Raw genomic sequence first — 27842 nt, forward strand, 5'->3', positions numbered from 1 at the left:
AGGTGGCCAAAACACATTACCTTCTTTGTCCTGGTTTCCTCCTGAGGATCCCAGTATTAGTAGTCTTGAGCATTGAGTCAACATCGTAGGAAAGGTGATGGTTATGAATGTAGCCCTATGGAAGATACCAATGTGACAGTAGTCAGGGGTCATGAAGAAAGTCCAGACATTTTGTCTGTGTATTGGAGGGAGGTCAAGCTTTGACAAGTTTGCAAGAGAAGTGAGAACATTAGCAACTTTGGGTGTCTTTCCAATGCATAACATTACATTTTTCACAACATTTAGCTTACGAATGCCCGAAAGAGTTACCACTTTCGCGAGGTGACTGCAACTGTACTTCACTGAAGCAATAAGCATTTAACCTTTTTTTTAAGATGAGGTTATTATTCTTACGTCTTGACAATGCATTTATTTGTATTTTAGAGGAAATACATGACAATTAGTGAGCTGTAAATCATGCACAAAATAAATCAGAAGAGCCAAAATCGTAACGTGTTTAATTCTTGAAGCAGTAAAACGGGTTTCCGGATCAGGGCAGCACACACAGGGTTCACTGATTGAGAAATAAAAAAGTGCATAAAAAATGTTTGAGAAGATCAAAAAGAAGAGGATATGCAAGTTCTGTTTTCTCTGTGGTTTGGGATTCATTTTTATTTAACTCAGAATTACAATTATTCATAGAGAAACAATGCAATTTTATGTTTAATTTTATGTTCAATGCTTAAATCACACCAAAATACCATCTTTCGGCCTGGAAAAAAAACTATTCTGATTTGAGTGTAATACCACTTTAAATGCACATTTTGCGAGAGAGAAACGTGCTGGTTTAGCAACTGCATATGTCATACCAGTTTGTAAAACAAAAGCCCACCCAATTAATACAAATAATCATGATATAATTCTGCCAGGTAAACCTGGTTTTCAGTTGACATTAAAATGATTAGGTTTGGGGTTAAGTCTGTCTACCGAGAAGACAATTGTTATTTCCGCTAACTGGTATACGAAGTGAATGATAGGCAAACACGCACACCACACAAACATACAGGTGCAATATTGCGGGAAATGTATTGACAGATATTGTTACGTTGGGGTTTTAAGCCAGTTGTGACTAACTAGGGGTAATGTCAATGTGGATTTGATAGTAGCCGGGAGCTTGGTGTGTGTGATACTTGACAGTCTGCAAGAGTTCTCATTCTCAGCCCGAATCCAACCGCGATCGGCCCAGTCTTTTAGTCCTACATAAAAAAAATACAACGCTTGATTGTATTTAAAGGCATTTAATGACTCGTTTGCTGTCTAATGGCATGAATTATTGATTGATTATATTTTAGTAGGCTAAATTAAGACATAACGTGCGCTCACAGCCTGATGGATACTACGAGGTGGGTCGAGCAAAAATAATACATTATTTAGGCTATTGCTTGCTAAATGTTTCTGATCAGTGATGGATGAGCTAACAAATAAATGAACCACCACCTCCACTTTCCCAGCCAGAGATCAATTAAGCAACATACAGACATAAATTCAGTGAAACAAAACCATATTGATTTATCAGTCAAGTCACAGGCATTAGGTCGGGTGTATCACAGGCTACTACCGAGTGAAGAGCAAAATACACTTGTTAGGCGACATAACATGCTTGCAAAATGTTCTAATGAGCGAATATGAGCAAACTAGAATAAAGATTATCACGAGCACTCACCTCAATTTAACTAACATTTTCCCAGTCTAATTGTTACCAAATATCCAAAATATTTGGATATCCAAACTGACATTGATTTAGCAAGAGGAGTCCCCCCACACTTGTCGCAAAAAGAGCGCAATAGGGCAGTCACAAACAAAACAGTGATGAAATGAACCCACAAGACTGACTTTAAACAATTTGGGAAGTGCATGTATTTTTCATAACTATTTGGTGGTCTGCTCCAATTGGCCTGTTGGAGAACTAGACATACATCAGAGGCAGCTGGTGGGAGGAGCTATAGGAGGATTCCTCATTGTAGTGGCTGGAATTGAAAAAAGGGAATGGAGTCAAACATGTGGTTTCCATATATTTGTGTTTGATATTGTTCCATTTATTCCATTCCAGCCATTACAATAAGCCCATCCTCCTATAGTTCCTCCCACCAGCCCTCCACTGACATACATGTAACACAGAACAATTACTCTTCCTCCTCATGTTTTGTGGGAGGACATGCCTTCTTCATCAGTGGCGCTGGCATCGACACCCTCTTCTTGATAACATGCTCCATGTGGGCATGCTCAGATGTGTCCAGGCTGATGTTGTATTTAGCAAGGATCTTCATGATTGGCCTCAGTTTCAGCCACCACGATGTTTTGGGGATGCGGTGCCTGGACAGGACAGCAGAGGGGGGTAGAGAAGCCTTAATAGGGATGTTAGGGATATTTTGGCCCTGTCCAGGAACAACCACGAGCCCTTACCTCTAGACACTTGTGGAGATCTGAGAGGATTGGATAGCAATATGGTGATAACAGGTGCTAGGGTTCATTTCTGGACAAGGCTAATATAAAAAGTGGTCCTTTGTAAGCTCAGTTGGTACGATATGGCGCTTGTAATGACACAGTAGTGGTTTCAATTCCCAGGACCACCCATATGTAAAATGGATGCACACATGACTAAGTCATTTAGGATAAAAGTGTCTGCTAAATGGCAAATATTATATTATTATAGAATAATCTGCAACTGCCACTTTCAAGTTAAGCGTCATAGATTTTATTTTTGAAAATATGTATGATTTAAAGGATCTTACACAAAGTCTGTCTGTTCCTTCAGCTCAGCAAGAGGCTGGAACGTCAGTGCTCTCTTCTTCATGCCCAGCACACAGGCAGAGTCTGGGGTGTTAGCGAAGATACGACCTGGAGAACAGGAGAAGAAGATTAACTGTCACAGAGACAGAGATTTAAAACCAGGTATGTGAATTTGTGAGGTAAAAGCAGGGGTTATCTCACGTGGACAAACACACGTAACAGAGGATGGTAATCATAACTTCTGTCTGTCTGTCTGTCAGATTTCTACATCACTGATCATTTGGACAAATTACGATTTCACAGGCTTTCGAACTTTGGAAGAGGGGACATTTGGCCCATAGACTTGTCCCGAAATATGCAGCGAGAGGGGGGTGGAGCTACCATCGTGCTCCATCTCCTCATTCTAGTATATTTTCTAAGATGTCTGCCCCCAGAACTTAATCAAGCATCTGACGCAATTATGCAAGATTTTAGTTCTGGGTTTCCAAGATTAAACCAAGGGACACAACGGACACAAAATGTGTTTATTCTCCATTTATTTTTTACATCCTATCTTCTACGCATGTGTACATTACAATTGCCACTAAGACACATGGGCTAATTGGAGACATCCCACAGCCTGTCTGTCTTACCGTGTCTATAGACCTCCTTGAGTTTCTCTGTTATCCACAAAACAGCCTTGGAACCCATCTTGGTGCCAAAGTTCCTGTCGAAAGGTGTTGGGGTGCCGCCCTGGGGAGAGGGAAGGTTGTATTACCTCATCTGAAGTCGACGTGCTGTATGTTCTGGAAAAGCTATAATATTAGGGACACTCTTCTACTACTTCTAATAGGGTGCCATTTGGGGATGCGGCCTTGTCACTGTTAACAGACCTGTTGCATGTGTCCCAGAACGTTCTTGCGGCAGTCAAAGATGCCCTTGCCCTCCTCAGAGTAGAGGGCAAAGATGAAGTCTGTGGTGTAGTTGGCATTGCAGTTCTCATTCCTGACACACAGAGGAATAATCAAAAGGTGTACAGATGCATTCTAAACATAAATGTAATGTGTATATACACTGTTGAAGTGGCATGGCAGTTTGGGGTTTTGGAAAAGGTACAAGCATGGTAGATAATGAAATGAATGAAGGAATGCTTGAATGAACCCCACCTGAGAATCAAACCTCTCTTCACGTCTGTCTTCATCTTCTGCACAAGATGCTCTACGTTCATCTGTAAACCAGAGCCCGTCGGTCAGCACACCTTTGTACCATGTAAACTATATAGAGGCCAGTTTGTACCATGTATACTTTTATGTAGAGGAGAAACTTAAGCCTAGTCCTGGACTAGAAAGTATGTTCAATGAAGATTTTCCAAGGACAGCGCCTCCAGGAATAGTGTTCATGACTAAGCTTAATCTGTGTCCGGGAAACTGGCCCAAAGATTTTGGTGTAGTCTATGTATGTGTCTAAAGCTCTCCATGTCATGATAGAGAGAGAGAGAGAAAGAGAGAGACTGCAAGAAAGTGTGTATCCTGCTTCAGCTCACCTCCAGGTCTCTAATACCAAATTTGTCCTCATAGATGTATGCAGCATCAGCCCCAGCAGCCAGACCTGCCATGGTAGCCAGGTAACCACAGTACCCTCCTGCGGTCTCAATGATGAACACGCGACGCTTGGTGCCTGCTGCTGACTGCTTGATCCTGTCACAGGTCTGAGGGGACAGGGAATAGAGAGGAGTCGGGTTAAGAGGGTTAAGAGGGGGAGACAGTTTTACAGCATCAGAGTATGTGAGCTGAGCGGAGCGAGGAGTGGAGCATGCCCAATTTGTCACTGGAGCGTGGAGCCTTCTCGCCCGCTCCAATTTCGCTCTAAGTAGCGCTCACTTCACGAGCTCAGGGTAGGCCCGTGCCAGCATTAATTCGTAGTCTACTTGTGTGCTGTTATAGCCCCTTGCTTTATCTACTGTCACGGAGTTCGCTAAATTTTTTCATAAAGAAACTGATAAAACACAGGTGCTAAATCAAGGTGACTTACAAAGATGAGGACCAAGAGCAAGAGAGGGAGTGTGGTGATGTAGAGTCCACAACTAAAGAATCATAGTGGAATCTGAAAAGACATGTATACTGAAAACATGATGCTGAACTTACTACGTGCACATGCTAAAAGAAAGGAACGAGGCCGATAGAGGTGGTCATTGTAGCAAAGTATTTCTAAACGAAAAATCAGATCTCTTAAACGTTTCTATTTTCTATACAAATGTTCTATACAATAGGCCATAATAGATTTTGTCCCAATAGGCCTGGCATATTCACACGTTCAATGAGCTTTCCATTTTGATCAGGTTATTTTGCCTAAAAACTTTTAGGCTTACCTATAGAAAAATAACTCTGCATCTCTGCCTAGTCTGGCAAGAGTGGCCAAGAGGGTGTTTAAGAGGGTGTTTATCATCCCCAGTGGCTCTGCAAGTGTTGAGAGGATACTCTCCAGGCACCATCGCATGTGACTGAAGTCACAGACTAAAAATTAATTCAAAAGGCAATAATAAGTCATTTTTCATTTCATTTGTATTTAATTCTGATTAAGTCACAGCCTATATGCGTAATTTATAGACTATAATGATTTACAGTGGTGGGCCGTCAGGGCCAGCAAGGCCTTCTCTGCTGGCCTAAACATTATCAGAATATAATTTTTTTTAAATATATTTTCCCACAAATATGTATTAAATTATTCCCCAGAGTAGGAGTTACACTCTTCATTTCATAGCGTTCCTCTTGGTTGCACTGCTTCCAGCCCCAGGTTGAGATATTTTATCCAATCATATTCAGCCATCATGTGTTGCCAGGGGTCTAAAATCTGCCCTCAGGTCTTCAGAATCAACAGTGCGGCGCTTGTAGCTTAAAGTGAATGGAAATGAAAATTTAGTGTCAACCAATCAGCTTTATCAGCTCTATTGTACGCCTGCTGGCTGGCTCCAGTGTTACACAGGAGCCAGCAAACAGGCGTAGTGCGTGCACGTCTTTTGATTGGATTACCAATATTGAGAGGCAGGTCCTATATGGGCAGGTCTCAGAACTAGGAAACTGAAATTGATCAACAAATTAATTTGCGTACTACTAAGCTGTTTTTTCAACCCACAATGGCGGAAGGAGAAGATATCGATTTGGTCGAGAATATAATTATAACGCCATTCTCAAGACAAACTTTTCAAGAAAAGTTAGACATTTTCAGGAGAGGTAGACGCCGACACTACAAAGCCTGTCACAGGTGGGAAAGGGGTTCGTTCGCCACTTTCAATTATGGGCGCTATCAATGACTCACAGGCTCCGAGAGGAGCTTTTGAAAACTTTTGGGGACACCCGAGTGGATCTACAGCTCAACGAACAAGCGCGCAGGGCAACGAAGCTGCACAATGAAAAGGTATCGTACTCTTCCCCTGCAATTCTCTGAATAAAAATGTCAATTTCAAGGTGACGCAACGCCTGGTTATACTGCGTTTCTGTCTAAATGTATAGTGTCTAGAGCCATGGCATCATAATGATGGTAATAAGAGGTGGATTAATTTGGGTGGGACTGTGTAGGACTTCACTGAAGGCCCAGGCCCCAGAACCACAGCACGCTACTGATGATTTAATACAGCGAAATGTTGTTTAAATGCTGTGCACTTTATGTCCCTACCAGCCTACAGTTGCACTCGCAAATGCTTCACAATGTTTTTCTTTGTAGGCTAGAGCCTTGAAATAATTGAAATACTATAGCCTAAATAATTAATTTTCGTTCCTTCTTAGGCTCCCTGTCTGGCTCCTGACCTATTTAGACTGTTTATATGCGGTTAATATGACATGTAGCCTATTTGAAATGCAGCGCAGGAGCTGATGAGCGGGATTTCCAACTACTCAATGCTCACATTCAGAATATGGAGGTTATGGTTTCGAGTAGACCATGTGCCCTAACTGTTATTGAGCTAGGCCATTAACATCTTTGTTTTTATGGGACAATTTCAGGGACAGCAGCACCTCCCTGTTCCAGTTTAAAACGTTTTCAACCTACTGAACATGACCCGGATGTTGGTGTTACTTATGGTGATGGTGTGTTTATGTATTACGGTACTGACCACAGTTATGATGTTGATATGTTACATTTCTGATCACGGTGATGATGTATTACGGTACCGACCGAGGCGGTGGTGTTAATGTATTACGGTACTGACCGAGGCGATGATGTTGATGTATTACAGTACTGACCGAGGCGATGGTGTTGATGTATTACGGTACTGACCGAGGCGATGGTGTTAATGTATTACGGTACTGACCGAGGCGATGGTGTTAATGTATTACGGTACTGACCGAGGCGATGATGTTGATGTATTACAGTACTGACCGAGGTGATGGTGTTGAGGGCTGTGTCAGCTCCGATACTGAAGTCTGAGCCGGGGACGTTGTTGGAGACAGTGGCGGGGATGACCACCATCGGAATGCACAGCTCTTCATACTTATCTCTGCCCTGCACCAGCTCCAGACCACCCATATACGCCTGGGAGAGGGGACAGGAGGAGAGAGGAGAGGAAAAAGGGGAGGTAAGGAGATGCAAGAAGAGGGAGAAGAGCAGCAGGGGTTATACTACTGAGGTACTGGGCTTATGTGTCTTTTGTAGTTACATGTGAGATCCCACATAGACATTACATTTACATTTTAGTCATTCATCAAATTCTCTTATCCATGATGACTTACCTACTTTTAGAACATTGACATAAGACAGCCACACATTAAAGAAGACATGCATGTGATGAGATAATCTTCTGACTCTTACCTCGAACCCTCCAATAATCACCAGAGAGTGGATATTGAACTTAGCAATAGTCAAGCTGATTTCCTCAATGTACTCAGAAGGAAGGACTCTTCAAATAAAGGACGATTTAGTTAGTAGTGTGAAATATCAGCGATTTACCGTATCACTGCCCCAAAAATGATTTTTACATGTCAAAATTAGTTTTGTGTGCCCCTCAGTTCCACTCCAGCTGACAACACAAACTATTGCACTGTATTCATCCTGCATCCTAATAATCCTTCTGAGTAGTACCTCTTGGTGCCCAACTCAGATCCCCCCTTTCCAGTCCAGCCTGACACTCCAGTCCAGGTGATAGGCTCAATCTGTGGAAGACAACAAAGTCAAGGGGTCAAGGGAGTGAGGTTTCCAGATTCACTGGACAATAGTTACTGTACCAGGCAGAGGAGGCTGCTGGGAGGAGATATAGGAGGACGGGCTCATTGTAATGACTAGAATGCTATTACATGTAACGTTAGTCAAACATGTGGTTTCCATATGTTTGATACTGTCCTCCTATAGCTCCTCCTACCAGCCTCTTCTGGTACCAGGACACACTTATTCTATATTTAGATTAGAGATGACCTGGATCTGTACACACAAAGCATCCAAGAGTGTTGATCTAGGATCAGTTGAGCCTTTTAGATGTTGCATGGACAAAAGGGACCTGATCCTAGATCAGCACTCCTACTCTGAGATGCTTTATGAATATGGGCCCTGATAAAAAGAGGAGTTTTGGTTGAGAGAAATGGGCTCTGCCTAGTACGCAATGTGTAGTGCGTAGGGTGTACATACCTTTCCTTGAGCGAGACCCTCGAACCCGTCATGAACGGCCAACATGTTGTGTCCCTGAATGATGCCGATCCTCACTGCAGAACGCACAGCAGCATTCATACCAGCACATGGAGCACCAATGTTTACTATAGCCACGTTAATGTTGCTCTGAAGAGGAGGAGAGGAGAGGTGACAAGAAGAGAATGGTGACACATTTCTGTCAGTGCTAGAGTTGTAACTAATTTAACTAAAGTCATGTGTTCATTATGTAGCTGTTGTTCCCCACCTTGGTATCTGGAGGGTTGATGTGGGCCAGCATCTTGTATGTGTTCCAGTTGTTTTCAAAGCTCCTGGACACGGCCAACAAAACAGTGATGTGTTAGTAGACTGCGATAAAGTTCATATGTGACATCCGCTCGGAGTAGTTTCAGTAATAGTGAAGCCATTGTAAGAGTGGTAAAAGTAGGCTAGTGTTCTTACTTTCCTCTGAGCTTGATAGCATCCTCCCATCTCTTCTCAGCCATGGCAGTAGTCACATCCTTAGTCTGGGGGGATCATTGATGCAAATTTACATAGAAGTTGAATCATCTGCCATCTCAGTCCATGTCATTGTTTTTCTCTGCCATATAATCATCAAAACACTTTAGTAGTCAATTAAATTCTTGTTAAAATGACAGCAAAAGTGCTCAGATCTATGATGAACCCATTTGAATGGCACACATACAACAGTTGATGTGGCTTAGTGACTGATACTGACCACTTGGACACACTCCATGAGGGGCAGCCTGACGGCCTGGTTACCGGACAGACTGACCACACAGGCCGGGGTCTCTGGAGTGGCCTCCAACAGGGCCATCACAGCCTCCACACCCATCCTGCTGCCCTAGGGGAGAACACACACCAGGGTTAGAAACACACATCAAGGTCAAACACAATCACGACACACCGTAGTGAGATACACACAAAGACACACCAACAGAGCCAGGACCACCTCCACACCCATCCTGCTGCAGTGGGAAGGAGGGAGAACACACACACACATCACACATTTAGACATGCTCATACGCACATAGACAGAGAGAGAGACCTACCAGGATTCTGTCGAAGGCTGAGGGAGTGCCGCCTCTCTGCACGTGTCCCAGGACAGTGGTACGGGTGTCAAAGCCCAAATTCTTCTCCACCAGCTACAAATGTAAGAAGCACACACAAAGAGCTGTTAACAACCGTCAGTTTAACCGTATTCAACCATGACAATGCAGTAGAATCTTAGCACTTTAACTCTGAGGTATTATTTGGGAAATCGGCCCTATTGTGGGCCAAATATATGCTGACACATTGTTCTGTCAGTTTTATAGTCTTTTAAGTAATATTTAATGTGTTAATTGTGTAGCCGTTGTCCCCCCTTGGTATCTGGAGGGTTGTTGTGGGCTAGCATCTTGTGTGTCTTCCAGTTGTTTTCAAAGCCATCTTTTTGTGTGTTGCCTTCTTGATGCTGGAGTGTTTACGGACATATTCAACCTCTCCCTATCCCAGGCTTTTGTCCCCACTTGCTTCAAGATATCCACCATTGTTCCTGTACCCAAGCAAGCTCGGGTAATTGAACTAAATAACTATCGCCCTGTAGCACTCACTTCTGTCATCATGAAGTGCTTTAAAAGGCTAGTCAAGGATCATATCACCTCCACCTTACCCAACACCCTAGACCCACTACAATTTGCATACCGCCCCAACAGATCCGCGGACGACGCAATCGCCATTGCACAGCACACAGCCCTATCCCACCTAGACAAAAGGGATACCTATGTGAGAATGCTGTTCATTGACTACAGCGCTGCCTTCAACACCATAGTGCCCTCCAAGCTCATCACTATGCTCAGGGCCCTGGGTCTGAACTCCGCCCTGTGCAACAGGGTCCTTGACTTCCTGACGTACCGACCCCTGGTGGTGAGGTTAGGCAACAACACCTATGCCACGCTGATCCTCAACACAGTGGCCCAACAGAGGTGTGTGCTCAGACCCCTCCTATACTCCCTGTTCACCCATGACTGCATGGCTTCGCACGACTCTAACTCAATCATCAAATATGCTGACGACATTAGTGGTAGGCCTGATTACCAACAACAATGAGACAGCCTACAGGGGAGGAGGTTAGAGCCCTGGCAGAGTGGTACCAGGAAAAGCCATCCATATCGACAGGGAGCAGTGGAGAGGGTCAAAAGCTTCAAGTTCCTTGGTGTGCACATCACTTAGGACCTGAACACTTTTAGTTGTTGCAGAAATTGACCCACTATGCTGTTTATTTTCTGCATCTATGTAAAAATTGTAATAAAAAAATATTGTTTTACGGTTAGGAATGTTTCTTAACGTTAAGGCTCCCAATTTCAATCAAACGTTTTAACAGTCACACACCTAGCCCTTCACAAACTTTGACAGATGCACCATTGACAGCATTCTGCCGGGCTGCAACACCGCCCTGTTACGGCAACTGCACCACCTTCAACCGCATGGCTCTCTAGAGGGTGGTGCAGTCAGCCTAATACATCACCGGGGGCATGCTGCCTGCCCATTAAGGACCTCAGCCACTCAAGCCACGGTATGTTCACCCTGCTACCACCTAGCAGACAGAGACGGTACAGGTGCATCAGAGCCGAGACGAGAGACCAAGAAACTGCTTCTATACCAGGCCATCAGACTGTTGAACAGCCATTACTAACTGGCTACCTGCCAGACACTCAGCCCTGCACCGTGAGACTAATGCCTCATGTATAGAGTCAGTGAACGCTGGTCACCTCATATTCAGTTTATATACTGTTGTTTACTCACTGTGTATGTACAGTGCATTCGGAAAATATTCAAACCCCTTAACTTTTTCCACATTTTGTTACGTTACAGCCTTACTCTAAAATGGATTAAATAAAATAAAAATCCTAATCAATCTACACACAACAATCAACAGATCAACAGATTTGATATTTTAGCTAAATTTATTAAAAATAAAAAACAGAAATACCTTATTTAGATGAGTTTTCAGACCCTTTGCTATGAGACTCGAAATTTAGCTCATGTGCATCCAGTTTCCATTGATCATCCTTGAGATGTTTCTATTTGATTGGAGTCCACGTGTGGTAAATTCAGTTGATTGGACATGATTTGGAAAGGCACACCTGTTTATAAAAGGTCCCATAGCTGACAGAACATGTCAGAGCAAAAACCAAGCCACGAGGTCAAATTAATTGCCTGTAGAGCTCCGAGACAGGATTGTGTCGTGGCACAGATCTGAGGAAGGGTACCAAAACATTTCTGTAGCATTGAAAGATCCCAAGAACACAGTGGCCTTCATCATTCTTAAATGGAAGAGGTTTGGAATCCCCAAGACTGGTCGCCTGGCCAAACTGAGCAATCGAGGGAGAAGAGCATAGGTCAGGGAGGTAACCAAGAACTCGGTCACTATGTCAGAGCTCCAGAGTTCCTCTGTGGAGATGGGAGAACCTTCCCGAAGGACAACCATCTCTGCAGCACTCCACCAATCAGGCCTTTATGGTACAGTGGACAGACGGAAGCCACTCCTCAGTAAAAGGCACATGACAGCCTGCTTGGAGTTTGCCAAAATGCACCTAAAGGACTCTCAGACCATGATAAACAAGATTCTCTGGTCTAATGAAACCAAGATTGAACTCTTTGGCCTGAATGCCAAGCGTCACATCTGGAGGAAACCTGGCACCATCCCTACGGTGAAGCATGGTGGTGGCAGCTTTATGCTGTGGGGATATTTTTAAGCGGCAGGGACTGGGAGACTAGTCAGGATCGAGGGAAAGATTAACGGAGCAATCTACAGAGAGATCCCTGATAAAAACCTGCTCCAGAGTGCTCAGGACCTCAGACTGGGGAGAAGGTTAATCTTCCAACAGGACAACAACCTTAAGCACACAGCAAAAATAACACAGGAATGGCTTTGGGACAAGTCTCTGAATGTCATTGAGTGGCGCAGCCAGACTTGAACCTGATCGAACATCTCTGGAGTGTCATGACTCTCCTGGTCGAGGATCCAAGGCCTCAGATCAGCTTGGCAAATGAACGACAGAGAGACGGGGGGGCTTGGCCAGTTTTATAACACTTTCACACCCTGTAGTGAATCAAGTTATAGTTATAGTTCTGGCTTTCTAGTAGCAAGATTGGAATTACTTTGTTAGAGAGAAGATTTTGTAACGTAACAAAATGTGGAAAAAGTGAAGGGGTCTGAATACTTTCCAAAGGCAAATCAAATCAAATGTATTTATATAGCCCTTCGTACATCAGCTGATATCTCAAAGTGCTGTACAGAAACCCAGCCTAAAACCCCAAACAGCAAGCAATGCAGGTGTAGAAGCACGGTGGTTAGGAAAAACTCCCTAGAAAGGCCAGAACCTAGGAAGAAGCCTTGAGTGGAACCAGGCTAGGTGGCCAATCTTCTTCTGGCTGTGCCGGGTGGAGATTATAATAGAACATGGCCAAGATGTTCAAATGTTCATAGATGACCAGCAGGGTCAAATAATTGTCGAGGGTGCAACAGGTCAGCACCTCAGGAGTAAATGTCAGTTGGCTTTTCATAGCCGATCATTCAGAGTATCTCTACCGCTCCTTCTGTCTCTAGAGAGTTGAGAACAGCAGGTCTGGGACAGGTAGCACGTCCGGTGAACTGGTCAGGGTTCCATAGCCGCAGGCAGAACAGTTGAAACTGGAGCAGCAGCAACTGTTCTCATCCTAATACTATTACTGTACGTACCATTTCCTTTTCCAAATTATATACTGTCTATACACATCACGTATTTATATTCTGGATTCTCACACATGCTCACTCTAATATATCTCAGTGGATTGTTACAGTGGGGCAAAAAAGTATTTAGTCAGCCACCAATTGTGCAAGTTCTCCCACTTAAAAAGATGAGGCCTGTAATTTTCATCATAGGTACACTTCAACTATGACAGACAAAATGAGGAAAAAAAATCACATTGTAGGATTTTTAATTAATTAGCAAATTATGGTGGAAAATAAGTATTTGGTCACCTACAAACAAACACGATTTCTGGCTCTCACAGACCTGTAACTTCTTCTTTAAGAGGCTCCTCTGTCCTCCACTCGTTACCTGTATTTATGGCACCTGTTTGAACTTGTTATCAGTATAAAAGACACCTGTCCACAACCTCAAACAGTCACACTCCAAACTCCACTATGGCCAAGACCAAAGAGCTGTCAAAGGACACCAGAAACAAAATTGTAGACCTGCACCAGGCTGGGAAGACTGAATCTGCAATAGGTAAGCAGCTTGGTTTGAAGAAATCAACTGTGGGAGCAATTATTAAGAAATGGAAGATATACAAGACCACTGATAATCTCCCTTGATCTGGGGCTCCACGCAAGATCTCACCCCGTGGGTTCGAAATGATCACAAGAACGGTGAGCAAAAATCCCAGAACCACATGGGGGGACCTAGTGAACGACCTGCAGAGAGCTGGGACCAAAGTAACAAAGCCTACCATCAGTAACACACTACGCCCCCAGGGACTCAAATACTGCAGTGCCAGACGTGTCCCCCTGCTTAAAGCCAGTATATGTCCAGGCCCATCTGAAGTTTGCTAGAGAGCATTTGGATGATCCAGAAGAAGATTGGGAGAATGTCATATGGTCAGATGAAACCAAAATATAACTTTTTGGTAAAAACTCAACTCGTCGTGTTTGGAGGACAAAGAATGCTGAGTTGCATCCAAAGAACACCATACCTACTGTGAACTATGGGGGTGGAAACATCATGCTTTGGGGCTGTTTTTCTGCAAAGGGACCAGGACGACTGATCCGTGTAAGGGAAAGAATGAATGGGGCCATGTATTGTGAGATTTTGAGTGAAAACCTCCTTCCATCAGCAAGGGTATTGAAGATGAAACGTGGCTGGGTCTTTCAGCATGACAATGATCCCAAACACACCGCCCGGGCAACAAAGGAGTGGCTTCGTAAGAAGCATTTCAAGGCCCTGGAGTGGCCTAGCCAGTCTCCAGATCTCAACCCCATAGAAAATCTTTGGAGGGAGTTGAAAGTCCATGTTGCCCAGCAACAGCCCCAAAACATCACTGCTCTAGAGGAGATCTGCATGGAGGAATGGGCCAAAATACCAGCAACAGTGTGTGAAAACCTTGTGAAGACTTACAGAAAACGTTTGACCTCTGTCATTGCCAACAAAGGGTATATAACAAAGTATTGAGAAAAACTTTTGTTATTGACCAAATACTTATTTTCCACCATAATTTGCAAATTAATTCATTAAAAATCTTACAATGTGATTTTCTGGATTTGTTTTTCATTTTGTCTGTCATGGTTGAAGTGTGCCTATGATGAAAATTACAGGCCTCTCATCTTTTTAAGTGGGAGAACTTGCACAATTGTTGGCTGACTAAATAATTTTTGCGGGAATTGTATTGTATTTGCGAGACATTCTACTGCACTTTTGGAGCTAGTAACATAAGCATTTCTCTGCAGCTGTTAAAAACACCTGAAAATCTGTGTACATGACCAATTAACTTTGATTTGAAGTAACCTCGTCCCCAGAGAGTGAGCCGGTTGGTGGATGGAGCAACGCTAAAAGAGGTCCTAAAATAACAAGCAAACAAACTCATTTCAACTGCGAGATACAGTAATATGAGGGAGAGCTTGCCTTCTTGATGTCTTCAGAGCTAATGGGGTTTCCAGCTCTGTCCATAGCTCCCTCAGCCACAATAATCACATTCAGACGAGATCCTCTGGCTCGTTGCTGTCAGAGACCAAAGACACAAGATGTCAGCCTGATGATTAGGTACCAACGATGGAAACCGATGAGTGGGATTAAAAATTCTGTTGTAATGTGGTGTGTTTAAAAAGTAATTCAATATGGATAAAGGAATCTTTCAGTTCAGAAGTCAGTCTGTCTGTGCATGTAAACCTACATCAGCCAGTCTTCTGCACAGATGCCCCTCCCATCCCTCATCTGGGGGCATCTCTGGGATGAACACCCAGTCAGCACCGCAGGCCAGAGCAGTCACCAGGGCCAGGTAGCCACAGTGTCTACCCATCACCTCCAGGATGAAGGTCCTCTGGTGACTGAGGAGAACAACAGAATAACCATCTTTGTTATAAACCAGGTTCAGAGGAGAAAACTGAAACAGGGTGTGTGAGCGACAGTGCTGAGTGATTAACCAAAATGTATTTATTTTTTTGTTATTAAACAAAGACATAAAAAGAAACGTTTTTGAACACCTACTCATTCAAAAGGTTTTTCTTAATTTTTTATTATTTTCTACATTGGAGAATAATAGTGAAGATATCAAAACTAAGAAATAATATATATTGAATCATGTAGTAATTAAAAAAGTGTTAAACAAATAAAAATATATTTTATATTTGAGATTCTTCAAATAGCCACCCTTTTCCTTGATGACAGCTTTACACACTTGGCATTCTCTCAACCAGCTTCATGAGGTAGTCACCTGGAATTCATTTCAATTAACAGATGTGCCTGGTTAAAAGTTCATTTGTGGAATTTCTTTCCTTAATGCGTTTGAGCCAATCAGTTGTGTTGTTACAAGGAAGGGGGCTTATACAGAAGATAGCCCTATGTGATAAAAGACCAAGTCCATATTATGGCAAGAACAGCTCAAATAAGCAAAGACAAATGACAGTCCATCATAACTTTAAGACATGAACGTCAGTCAATACGGAAAACTTCAAGAACTTTGAAAGTTTTTTCAATTGCAGTCGCATAAACCATCAAGAGCTATGATCAAACTGTCTCTCAAGAGGACCGCCACAGGAATGGAAGACCCAGAGTTAGCTCTGCTGCAGATAATAAGTTCATTACAGTTGCAAGCCTCAGAAATTGCAGCCCAAATAAATGTTTCACAGAGTTCAAGTAACAGACACACATCTCCACATCAACTGTTCAGAGGTGACTGTGTGAAACAGGCCTTCAATGTCAAATTCCTGCAAAGAAACCACTACTAAAGGACACCAATAATAAGAAGAGACTTGCTTGGGCCAATAAACACGAGCAATGGACATTTGTCATGGCTTATCTACTTTGAATAACAGTTAAAACGATTTAGTCAGACAGCTCTGCAGCATAAATAGGATGACTAACAGTACAGAGATAACGTTAGATGGAAGTCTGGCTGGCTGGCTGCTACTGCCTTATCAGAGATGAGATGATGACTATAAGGAATACAAAAAATTAAGTCATCAAATAAAAAAAGTAATATACACAACTGAAATATTTCATTATTTCAAAGTAATTTCCTCTTTTTCTGTTGATTTATACCCAATGCACCTGACAGAGACAATGGAATATTTTCTATGTTTTAGCAATTGAAAAAGATCTAAAATCATTTTGTCATTATTTCATAATGCATTTAGTGTTTGAAAAAATTATTGCAACGGAAATCGAAAACCATGATTATTTTTTAAATAATCCAACTTAAACCGAACCAACCTTTAAAAAGCACTAATCGCTCAGCACTAGATTGTGCATGCGTGTGTGTCAGGCTGCCGTTTATGGAGTGTGTCCAAGTTGTTACTTACAGTAATTAAGCCTATCAACTGTGTGTGTGTCTGCTTGTGTTGTGTGCGCACAGTTGCAAATTTGCGTGACAGTGATGACCTCTCCTCACCTCTGTGCGGTAGTGGTGATGGCATCCACCACCTCTATGATGCGGTGCAGAGCAGAGTCAGTCCCGATGGTCATGTCTGTCCCACAGAAGTCATTGTCGATAGAACCCACCATGCCTACGATGTTCAGGTGGCACGATTTCCGGGCCTCGTCATCTGTAATTTTACCTGGAGAGCAAGCATGGTAACAAAGTAGTCAGTCATACACTGTCAGTCAAACACAGCAGTCGTTTCACCAATGTAACCAGACCTGGGCTTAAATAGTATACAGTTGAAGTCAGAAGTTTACCACATACACCACACCAAATACATTTAAACTCAGTTTTTCACAATTCCTGACATTTAATCCAAGTAAAAATTCCCTGTCTAAAGTCAGTTAGGATCACCACTTTATTTTGAGAATGTGAAATGTCAGAATAATAGTAGAGAGAATGATTTATTTCAGCTTTTATGTCTTTCATCACATTCCCAGTGGGTCAGAAGTTTACATGCACTCAATTAGTATTTGGTAGCATTGCCTTTAAATTGTTTAACTTGGGTCAAACGTTTTGGGTACCCTTCCACAAGCTTCCCACAATAAGTTGGGTGAATTTTGGCCTTTCCTCCTGACAGAGCTGGTGTAACTGAGTCAGGTTTATAGGCCTCCTTGTTCGCACATGCTTTTTCAGTTCTGCCCACATATTTTCTACAGGTTTGAGGTCGGGGCTTTGTGATGGCCACTCCAATACCTTGACTTTGTTGTCCTTAAGCCATTTTGCCACAACTTTGGAAGTATGCTTGACTGATGTCTTGAGATGTTGCTTCAATATATCCACATCATTTTCCTACCTCATGATGCCATCTATTTTGTGAAGTGCACCAGTCCCTCCTGCAGCAAAGCACCACCACAACATGATGCTGCCACCCCCGTGCCTCACGGTTGGGATGGTGTTTTTTGGCTTGCTCTTTTTTTTGTGCCCTTTTTCCTCCAAACATAACAATGGTCATTATGGCCAAACAGTTCTATTTTTGTTTAATCAGACCAGAGGACATTTCTCCAAAAAGTACGATCTTTGTCCCCATGTGTAGTTGCAAACCGTAGTCTGGATTTTTTATGGCGGTTTTAGAGCAGTGGCTTCTTCCTTGCTGAGCGGCCTTTCAGGTTATGACAATATAGGACTGGTTTTACTGTGGATATAGATACTTTTGTACCTGTTTCCTCCAGCATCTTCACAAGGTATTTTGCTGTTGTTCTGGGATTGATTTTAATTTTTCGCACCAAAGTACGTTAATCTCTAGGAGACAGAATGCGTTCCCTTCCTGAGCGGTATGACGGCTGCGTGGTGTTCATACTTGTGTACTATTGTTTGTACATATGAACGTGGTACCTTCAGGTGTTTGGAAATTGCTCCCAAGGATGAACCAGACTTATGGAGGTCTACAATTTTTTTTTCTGAGGTCTTGGCTGATTTCTTTTGATTTTCCCATGATGTCAAGCAAAGATGATTTTGAAGGTAGGCCTTGAAATACATCCACAGGTACACCTTCAATTGACTCAAATTATGTCAATTAGCCTATCAGAAGCTTCTAAAGCCATGACATAATTTTCTGGAATTTTCCAAACTGTTTAAAAGCATAGTGACGAATCAACAACAAGTGGGACACAATCATGAAGTGGAACGACATTTATTGGATATTTCAAACTTTTTTAACAAATCAAAAACTGAAAAATTGGCCGTGCAAAATTATTCAGCCCCTTTACTTTCAGTGCAGAAAACTCTCTCCAGAAGTTCAGTGAGGATCTTTGAATGATCCAATGTTGACCTAAATGACTAATGATGATAAATACAATCCACCTGTGTGTAATCAAGTCTCCGTATAAATGCACCTGCACTGTGATAGTCTCAGAGGTCCGTTAAAAGCGCAGAGAGCATCATGAAGAACAAGGAACACACCAGGCAGGTCCGAGATACTGTTGTGAAGAAGTTTAAAGCCGGATTTGGATACAAAAAGATTTCCCAAGCTTTAAACATCCCAAGGAGCACTGTGTAAGCGATAATATTGAAATGGAAGGAGTACCAGACCACTGCAAATCTACTAAGACCTGGCCGTCCCTCTAAACTTTCAGCTCATACAAGGAGAAGACTGATCAGAGATGCAGCCAAGAGGCCCATGATCACTCTGGATGAACTGCAGAGATCTACAGCTGATTTGGGAGACTCTGTCCATAGGACAACAATCAGTCGTATATTGCACAAATCTGACCTTTATGGAAGAGTGGCAAGACGAAAGCCATTTCTTAAAGATATCCATAAAAAGTGTCGTTTAAAGTTTGCCACAAGCCACCTGGGAGACACACCAAACATGTGGAAGAAGGTGTTTTGGTCAGATGAAACCAAAATTGAACTTTTAAGCAACAATGCAAAACGTTATGTTTGGCGTAAAAGCAACACAGCTCATCACCCTGACCAACCATCCCCACTGTCAAACATGGTGGTGGCAGCATCATGGTTTGGGCCTGCTTTTCTTCAGCAGGGACAGGGAAGATGGTTAAAATTGATGGGAAGATGGATGGAGCCAAATACAGGACCATTCTGGAAGAAAACCTGATGGAGTCTACAAAAGACCTGAGACTGGGACGGAATTTTGTCTTCCAACAAGACAATGATCCAAAACATAAAGCAAAATCTACAATGGAATGGTTCAAAAATAAACATATCCAGGTGTTAGAATGGCCAAGTCAAAGTCCAGACCTGAATCCAATTGAGAATCTGTGGAAAGAACTGAAAACTGCTGTTCACAAATGCTCTCCATCCAACCTCACTGAGCTCGAGCTGTTTTGCAAGGAGGAATGGGAAAAAATGTCAGTCTCTTGATGTGCAAAACTGATAGAGACATACCCCAAGCGACTTACAGCTGTAATCGCAGCAAAAGGTGGCGCTACAAAGTATTAACTTAAGGGGGCTGAATAATTTTGCACGCCCAATTTTTCAGTTTTTGATTTGTTAAAAAAGTTTGAAATATCCAATAAATGTCGTTCCACTTCATGATTGTGTCCCTCTTGTTGTTGATTCTTCACAAAAAAATACAGTTTTATATCTTTATGTTTGAAGCCTGAAATGTGGCAAAAGGTCGCAAAGTTCAGGGGGCCGAATACTTTCGCAAGGCACTGCAAACTTTTGACCCACTGGAATTGTGATACAGTGAATTCTAAGTTAAATAATCTGTCTGTAAACAATTGCTGTAAAATTAACTTGTGTCATGCACAAAGTAGATGTCCTAACCGACTTGCCAAAGCTATAGTTTGTTAACAAAAATTTGTGGAGTGGTTGAAAAACGAGTTTTAATGACTCCAACCTAAGTGTATGTAAACTTCCGACTTCAACTCTATGTTTTCTTTCAAATACTTTCATTGTGCTTGATTGAGTTTTCCTGGCACCATGGAACCAATGGAATAGCCTAAAAAGTGCAAACTTGCCAATTTGGCACTCCAGGCAGACTCAATGAAACGCTCAAAGAATTTTGGAAGAAAACAAATACTATTTGAACCCATGTCTGGAATACACTCAAAGTTCTTAGGGCTTTCCTATGGTTCCCGGGCTCAGTCTTACCGGCTTTGACCAGGTCGACCAGCAGAGTTGCCCACTCCTTCCTGAACTGGTTAGCTCCAGTCAAGCTACCGTCACCCCCAATCACACACAGGTTGGTGATGCCCAGCTTGACCAGATTCAGGGCAGCCTTCATGCGGCCCTCCCTGGCTCTGAAGTCCATGCAGCGGGCACTGCCGATGACTGTGCCACCCTGGTAGAGAGAGAGACTCATATAATTAGAAGAAATAATGGACAAAGTTGTGGACTGCAATTTGGTGGAGCCTGTTAAAAATCATTGAAGACCCAGATGGCCGAAACAACAGTGTTTTTAAACTTTTCTAAACGTGATCTTTAGTGATGCATGTGAATCTTGCATCTTGTCTGCAGCTCAACTCTAGGTCGGTTTGAGCACTGAGAATGTCAGGCCATCATGAAAGAGAGGCAGCTCTGTAATCACACCCTGCTGGGATCTTTCCATGGTGTCTGGCCATGTGTGGGGTGGCAGGGTAGCCTAGTGGTTAGAGCGTTGGACTAGTAACCGAAAGGTTGCAAGTTCGAATCCCCGAGCTGACAAGGTACAAATCTGTTGTTCTGCCCCTAAACAGGCAGTTAACCCACTGTTCCTAGGCCGTCATTGAAAATAAGAATTTGTTCTTAACTGTTCCTAGGCCGTCATTGAAAATAAGGATTTGTTCTTAACTGACTTGCCTAGTAAAATAAAGGTAAAATTTAAATAATTAAAATCCAAACTCAACTTAAACACCCTGTGTACGTAGAGGTCAGCTTGTATTACTGGAGCCGACCCCTGCTCTCCCTTAGTTGCAGTAGGCATTGTTTATCCATCTATGAACACATTTGGTTGTGTGTTTGTATCCGTCTCTAATATTAAAATAAACCAGTACTCTTGGTTTCTTGTCATTCATTTACTGTAATACCCTCTCTAGACAATGACAGTTGTGTACTGTATTGGCATCAGTGCTTGTGAGTGTGTGATAACAGGACTCACCAGTTGCAGCATCATGGACACACTCTCCCAGGTGGCCAGTTTGATGTTGTCTCCTCCATCCACCAGACCCTGGTAACCCTGCACACATCATCAACACAAATACAAACTCCATTATCTTCTGAAATATTATTTCTTCTTAGCTAGCTACATAGCCGTCTTTGTATCAAAGATAATTGCGTAATTATCGTATTTCATCGTCCTAACGTAGTCTACACTGCTTTCTGCTTTCTGCCCAGCAGCTAGCTAACGTCCACTAGCACAGCAGCTAGCTAACGTCCACTAGCACTGTAGAAACTATTACACTCAACGACTCGATTAGTGTAGTGTTAGCTAGCTACATAGTTGTCTTTGCTGTCTTCGTATCCAAGGTAATTGTGTAGTTTAGAGTGTGTAGACTTAGAGTGATTATCTTAATTTACCGAGGTTAGCTAGCCAGCTATTTGTCGTCCTTAACGTAGGAGTCACTGCTAGCTAGCTAGCCAACAGCTAGCCAACGTCTTCCGAATTGAACTTCAACAACCCGGTCAACATTCCGCCTCGCTCCACAGGTAGTATCACATTTTCATTTCACTTCATTACAGTACAACGGTTTGATTTGTTTGATCGTAGCTAGCTAGCTACATAGCCGTCTTTGTATCTAAGACAATTGTGTAGTCTGGAGCGATTTTCTAGGTTAGCTAGCCAGCTATTGTCGTTCTTTTAACGTAACGTTACGTAATCAACACTGCTAGCTAGCCAGCTAGCCCCCGAATAGCAGCACTGTAGAAACTATTACACTCGACGGAACGACTTGATTAGTGTAGTGTCAACAACGTAGCCACTGCCAGCTAGCCTACTCCAGCAGTACTGTATCATTTCAATCATTTTAGTCAATAAGATTCTTGCTACGTAAGCTTAACGTTCTGAACATTCGATAAGTGTAGTCCACTTGTCATTCCAATCTCCTTTGCATTAGCGTAGCCTCTTCTGTAGCCTGTCAACTATGTGTCTATCTATCCCTGTTCTCTCCTCTCTGCACAGACCATACAAAAGCTCCACACCGCGTGGCCGCGGCCACCCTAATCTGGTGGTCCCAGCGCGCACGACCCACGTGGAGTTCCAGGTCTCCGGTAGCCTCTGGAACTGCCGATCTGCGGCCAACAAGGCAGAGTTCATCTCAGCCTATGCCTCCCTCCAGTCCCTCGACTTCTTGGCACTGACGGAAACATGGATCACCACAGACAACACTGCTACTCCTACTGCTCTCTCTTCGTCCGCCCACGTGTTCTCGCACACCCCGAGAGCTTCTGGTCAGCGGGGTGGTGGCACCGGGATCCTCATCTCTCCCAAGTGGTCATTCTCTCTTTCTCCCCTTACCCATCTGTCTATCGCCTCCTTTGAATTCCATGCTGTCACAGTTACTAGCTCTTTCAAGCTTAACATCCTTATCATTTATCGCCCTCCAGGTTCCCTCGGAGAGTTCATCAATGAGCTTGATGCCTTGATAAGCTCCTTTCCTGAGGACGGCTCACCTCTCACAGTCCTGGGCGACTTTAACCTCCCCACGTCTACCTTTGACTCATTCCTCTCTGCCTCCTTCTTTCCACTCCTCTCCTCTTTTGACCTCACCCTCTCACCTTCCCCCCCTACTCACAAGTCAGGCAATACGCTCGACCTCATCTTTACTAGATGCTGTTCTTCCACTAACCTCATTGCAACTCCCCTCCAAGTCTCCGACCACTACCTTGTATCCTTTTCCCTCTCGCTCTCATCCAACACTTCCCACACTGCCCCTACTCGGATGGTATCGCGCCGTCCCAACCTTCGCTCTCTCTCCCCCGCTACTCTCTCCTCTTCCATCCTATCATCTCTTCCCTCTGCTCATACCTTCTCCAACCTATCTCCTGATTCTGCCTCCTCAACCCTCCTCTCTTCCCTTTCTGCATCCTTTGACTCTCTATGTCCCCTATCCTCCAGGCCGGCTCGGTCCTCCGTGGCTCGACGACTCATTGCGAGCTCACAGAACAGTGCTCCGGGCAGCCGAGCGGAAATGGAGGAAAACTCGCCTCCCTGCGGACCTGGCATCCTTTCACTCCCTCCTCTCTACATTTTCCTCCTCTGTCTCTGCTGCTAAAGCCACTTTCTTCCACTCTAAATTCCAAGCATCTGCCTCTAACCCTAGGAAGCTCTTTGCCACCTTCTCCTCCCTCCTGAATCCCTCCTCCCCCCTCCTCCCTCTCTGCAGATGACTTCGTCAACCATTTTGAAAAGAAGGTCGACGATATCCGATCCTCGTTTCCTAAGTCAAACGACACCGCTGGTTCTGCTCACACTGCCCTACCCTGTGCTCTGACCTCTTTCTCCCCTCTCTCTCCAGATGAAATCTCGCTTCTTGTGACGGCCGGCCGCCCAACAACCTGCCCGCTTGACCCTATCCCCTCCTCTCTTCTCCAGACCATTTCCGGAGACCTTCTCCCTTACCTCACCTCGCTCATCAACTCATCCCTGACCGCTGGCTACGTCCCTTCCGTCTTCAAGAGAGCGAGAGTTGCACCCCTTCTGAAAAAACCTACACTCGATCCCTCCGATGTCAACAACTACAGACCAGTATCCCTTCTTTCTTTTCTCTCCAAAACTCTTGAACGTGCCGTCCTTGGCCAGCTCTCCCGCTATCTCTCTCAGAATGACCTTCTTGATCCAAATCAGTCAGGTTTCAAGACTAGTCATTCAACTGAGACTGCTCTTCTCTGTATCACGGAGGCGCTCCGCACTGCTAAAGCTAACTCTCTCTCCTCTGCTCTCATCCTTCTAGACCTATCGGCTGCCTTCGACACTGTGAACCATCAGATCCTCCTCTCCACCCTCTCCGAGTTGGGCATCTCCGGTGCGGCCCACGCTTGGATTGCGTCCTACCTGACAGGTCGCTCCTACCAGGTGGCGTGGCGAGAATCTGTCTCCTCGCCACGCGCTCTCACCACTGGTGTCCCCCAGGGCTCTGTTCTAGGGCCTCTCCTATTCTCGCTATACACCAAGTCACTTGGCTCTGTCATAACCTCACATGGTCTCTCCTATCATTGCTATGCAGACGACACACAATTAATCTTCTCCTTTCCCCTTCTGATGACCAGGTGGCGAATCGCATCTCTGCATGTCTGGCAGACATATCAGTGTGGATGACGGATCACCACCTCAAGCTGAACCTCGGCAAGACGGAGCTGCTCTTCCTCCCGGGGAAGGACTGCCCGTTCCATGATCTCGCCATCACGGTTGACAACTCCATTGTTTCCTCCTCCCAGAGCGCTAAGAACCTTGGCGTGATCCTGGACAACACCCTGTCGTTCTCAACTAACATCAAGGCGGTGGCCCGTTCCTGTAGGTTCATGCTCTACAACATCCGCAGAGTACGCCCCTGCCTCACACAGGAAGCGGCGCAGGTCCTAATCCAGGCACTTGTCATCTCCCGTCTGGATTACTGCAACTCGCTGTTGGCTGGGCTCCCTGCCTGTGCCATTAAACCCCTACAACTCATCCAGAACGCCGCAGCCCGTCTGGTGTTCAACCTTCCCAAGTTCTCTCACGTCACCCCGCTCCTCCGCTCTCTCCACTGGCTTCCAGTTGAAGCTCGCATCCGCTACAAGACCATGGTGCTTGCCTACGGAGCTGTGAGGGGAACGGCACCGCAGTACCTCCAGGCTCTGATCAGGCCCTACACCCAAACAAGGGCACTGCGTTCATCCACCTCTGGCCTGCTCGCCTCCCTACCACTGAGGAAGTACAGTTCCCGCTCAGCCCAGTCAAAACTGTTCGCTGCTCTGGCCCCCCAATGGTGGAACAAACTCCCTCACGACGCCAGGACAGCGGAGTCAATCACCACCTTCCGGAGACACCTGAAACCCCACCTCTTCAAGGAATACCTAGGATAGGATAAAGCAATCCTTCTCACCCCCCCTTAAATGATTTAGATGCACTATTGTAAAGTGGCTGTTCCACTGATGTCAGAAGGTGAATTCACCAATTTGTAAGTCGCTCTGGATAAGAGCGTCTGCTAAATGACTTAAATGTAAATGTAAATGTAAATGGGAGACAGCTACTGCAGCCACACAACTTCTCTCTCAATGTGGGTTGTGATAGAATCCATTTGGGGGGGGTATTTCTTAAAACTTCAGTCAGATAAATCACAATGGTAATCAGGATCAAATGGATAGTAGAGGCCTCTATGGGTGATCAGCAATGATAGGCAACACATTATCGAGTGAATAAACTTGGATAACAGAACTGTGATTCTACTGTATGACTTTACCTCATGAACAAAGTAGACCTTGGCTCCGGTGTAGATACCAACTCTGACTGTGGCCCTCACGGCCGCGTTCATACCTGATAGTCACAGATAGACAGACAAACATGGGTTTACAGGATTGACTGAAGGCTTATACATGCTTATAACAAGTTATAAAGTGTAATGCACAATAACGAGCAGCTTGGCAAAGCCAAACTGTGACATACACGGGGCCACATCTCACAGTGGCAGTACAGTAGTTATGGCGTAAAACAACCCGTTTAACAAATGCTAACATTAAGACTAAGTCAAGTTTACATTTGGATTTCAGCATCGTCATCATCAAACACATTAATATGACTTTTATAGCCCCTAAGTGGCTTGATACCCATATATCGACACTTTACACACATATTTAATGTGTATCAAGCATTGACATATGGGTATCAAGTCACTAGACATTTGTGTTTTGTGCTCAAGAGTATTTTGGCTACAACATCCGGCTGACACATCCAAAATGGCTCGTAAACTTATTTTCAGAATTAGAATAGAGAGGTGTCATGTCTGTAAACAGATCTGTAGACTGTACTCTATCTTCTCTCCATGTTCAGAACACTAAAGGCCAAGATGTGTGGGTGCGTGTTGTGATTGGTTGGTTGATAGACAAGCATGGTACGGGACCATCTCTTGTTACAGTAGAGCAGCTGAGAGAAGAGCGTGGCCATATCCTCCATACCGTGACGTTCCACAAAAAAAGGTCAGAGGGTCTAAAATTAACACCAAATTAGAGGGGGAGGTGGACGGGGAATAGGCGGGAGATAAGTGGCTTAGAGAAAAGGTTATGGGACACATTTGGAATCATATATCTAGAAATGGTTTTCATTTTTTTATTTTTTATTTAACCTTTATTTAACTAGGCAAGTCAGTTAAAGAACAAATTATTATTTACAATGATGAAACAACAGCTAGACAAACATCAGTCATAATAATAATGTTTAATAGCCACTACACCCTATACCTAGCCGCACTGGCAATGTCTCTTGCAACAACTTAGTAGAGATATCTCCAAATAAATATAATGTAATGGTATTTACTGGTGGGCCAGCTAAGGTATTATGTGAATTTAAAGTATAAACACAGTCAGCACTACTGAAATGTAGTTATATGACATTGCCAGTAACCTACAGTCTCATTTTACTCTACTTTTATTTGTCTCTCAACAATCATGGAGTAGTACACAAATTTGAAGCATAAGTTATGCAACTTGAAGATAAGAAGTGTACTCTGCTAGGGAAAGATGCAGGCCAACAATGTTTGTGTGGATATTGCCAATTTGAGATCCTGGTCAAGTTGGGAAGTTAAGTTATCTGTATTGGGTGTCAGCCTAAAAAGTCCCGTGGCTCTAAGGGTACAGGAAAGCTATCACGCTGTACTCATCACGTCGTCCTCACTGCCCTGCCAACCACAGTAAAGATGAGCTTTTAGGTTTAAGACATTCATCAACTCCTGACGCCTGGCCTCTGGGACTGAGTGACCATGAAGACACATGATCGCTCAGTTGCCCAAATCTTCTTTGGCTGCTTTTAGCTTGCTTTGGATGTTCTTCAGAGATAACTCCAGCCCTAACTCAATAATTAATCTCGGGGTGTTGAGTTAATATAAACGGTGATGATTTGATTTCACCTACAGAGCTGGAGGTCCTCACAGTCAAACCCACACTATTGCAGTACTAACACTGACACACACAAAAACCTCCACACACAGTTACAGGCACACAAAACAGTTACAGGCACACACACACACACTGCCTCTCTGACGTCACACACACTTTTTACCTTGGGCATCACCACCAGACGTCAGCACAGCTATAGACCGGCCGATGCCCATCTTGGTTGGATCCATGCTTGTATGTGACATGGTGTCCACAGGGCTCCACACCAACTAGGTGATGGCACTAAGGAAGGAAAGGAAAAGGATAGATTGGCTGCTATGGCGGCTACCCTGTTT

The 27842-nt window shown here is 43.9% G+C and overlaps 1 protein-coding gene across 3 annotated transcripts; it reads right to left on the reverse strand.

Annotated features, from left to right (window-relative positions):
• Nucleotides 1-634: 634 nt before the first annotated feature.
• On the reverse strand, nucleotides 635-27842 carry LOC135528530 (ATP-dependent 6-phosphofructokinase, muscle type-like). Of its 3 annotated transcripts, none has more exons than XM_064957679.1 (21): nucleotides 27671-27842; nucleotides 25860-25933; nucleotides 21581-21658; nucleotides 20596-20785; nucleotides 17008-17173; nucleotides 15292-15445; nucleotides 9432-9524; nucleotides 9098-9223; nucleotides 8821-8885; nucleotides 8627-8690; nucleotides 8362-8508; nucleotides 7822-7892; nucleotides 7552-7639; nucleotides 7123-7275; nucleotides 4292-4456; nucleotides 3915-3976; nucleotides 3642-3753; nucleotides 3402-3501; nucleotides 2772-2877; nucleotides 2199-2352; nucleotides 635-1235 (listed from the first exon to the last, which is right to left on the reverse strand). In XM_064957679.1, exons 1-21 carry the CDS (start codon nucleotides 27750-27752, stop codon nucleotides 1230-1232), a joined length of 2256 nt encoding a protein of 751 aa, XP_064813751.1. In that variant the 5' UTR covers nucleotides 27753-27842; the 3' UTR covers nucleotides 635-1229. The 3 variants fall into 3 exon arrangements, with proteins under 3 accessions (XP_064813751.1, XP_064813752.1, XP_064813750.1); XM_064957680.1 differs by lacking the exon at nucleotides 635-1235 and adding an exon at nucleotides 15024-15119 and having other exon boundaries at nucleotides 1524-2352; XM_064957678.1 differs by lacking the exon at nucleotides 635-1235 and having other exon boundaries at nucleotides 1524-2352.

Source organism: Oncorhynchus masou, chromosome 33, assembly GCF_036934945.1.
Source record: "Oncorhynchus masou masou isolate Uvic2021 chromosome 33, UVic_Omas_1.1, whole genome shotgun sequence".
Lineage (NCBI taxonomy): Eukaryota > Metazoa > Chordata > Actinopteri > Salmoniformes > Salmonidae > Oncorhynchus > Oncorhynchus masou.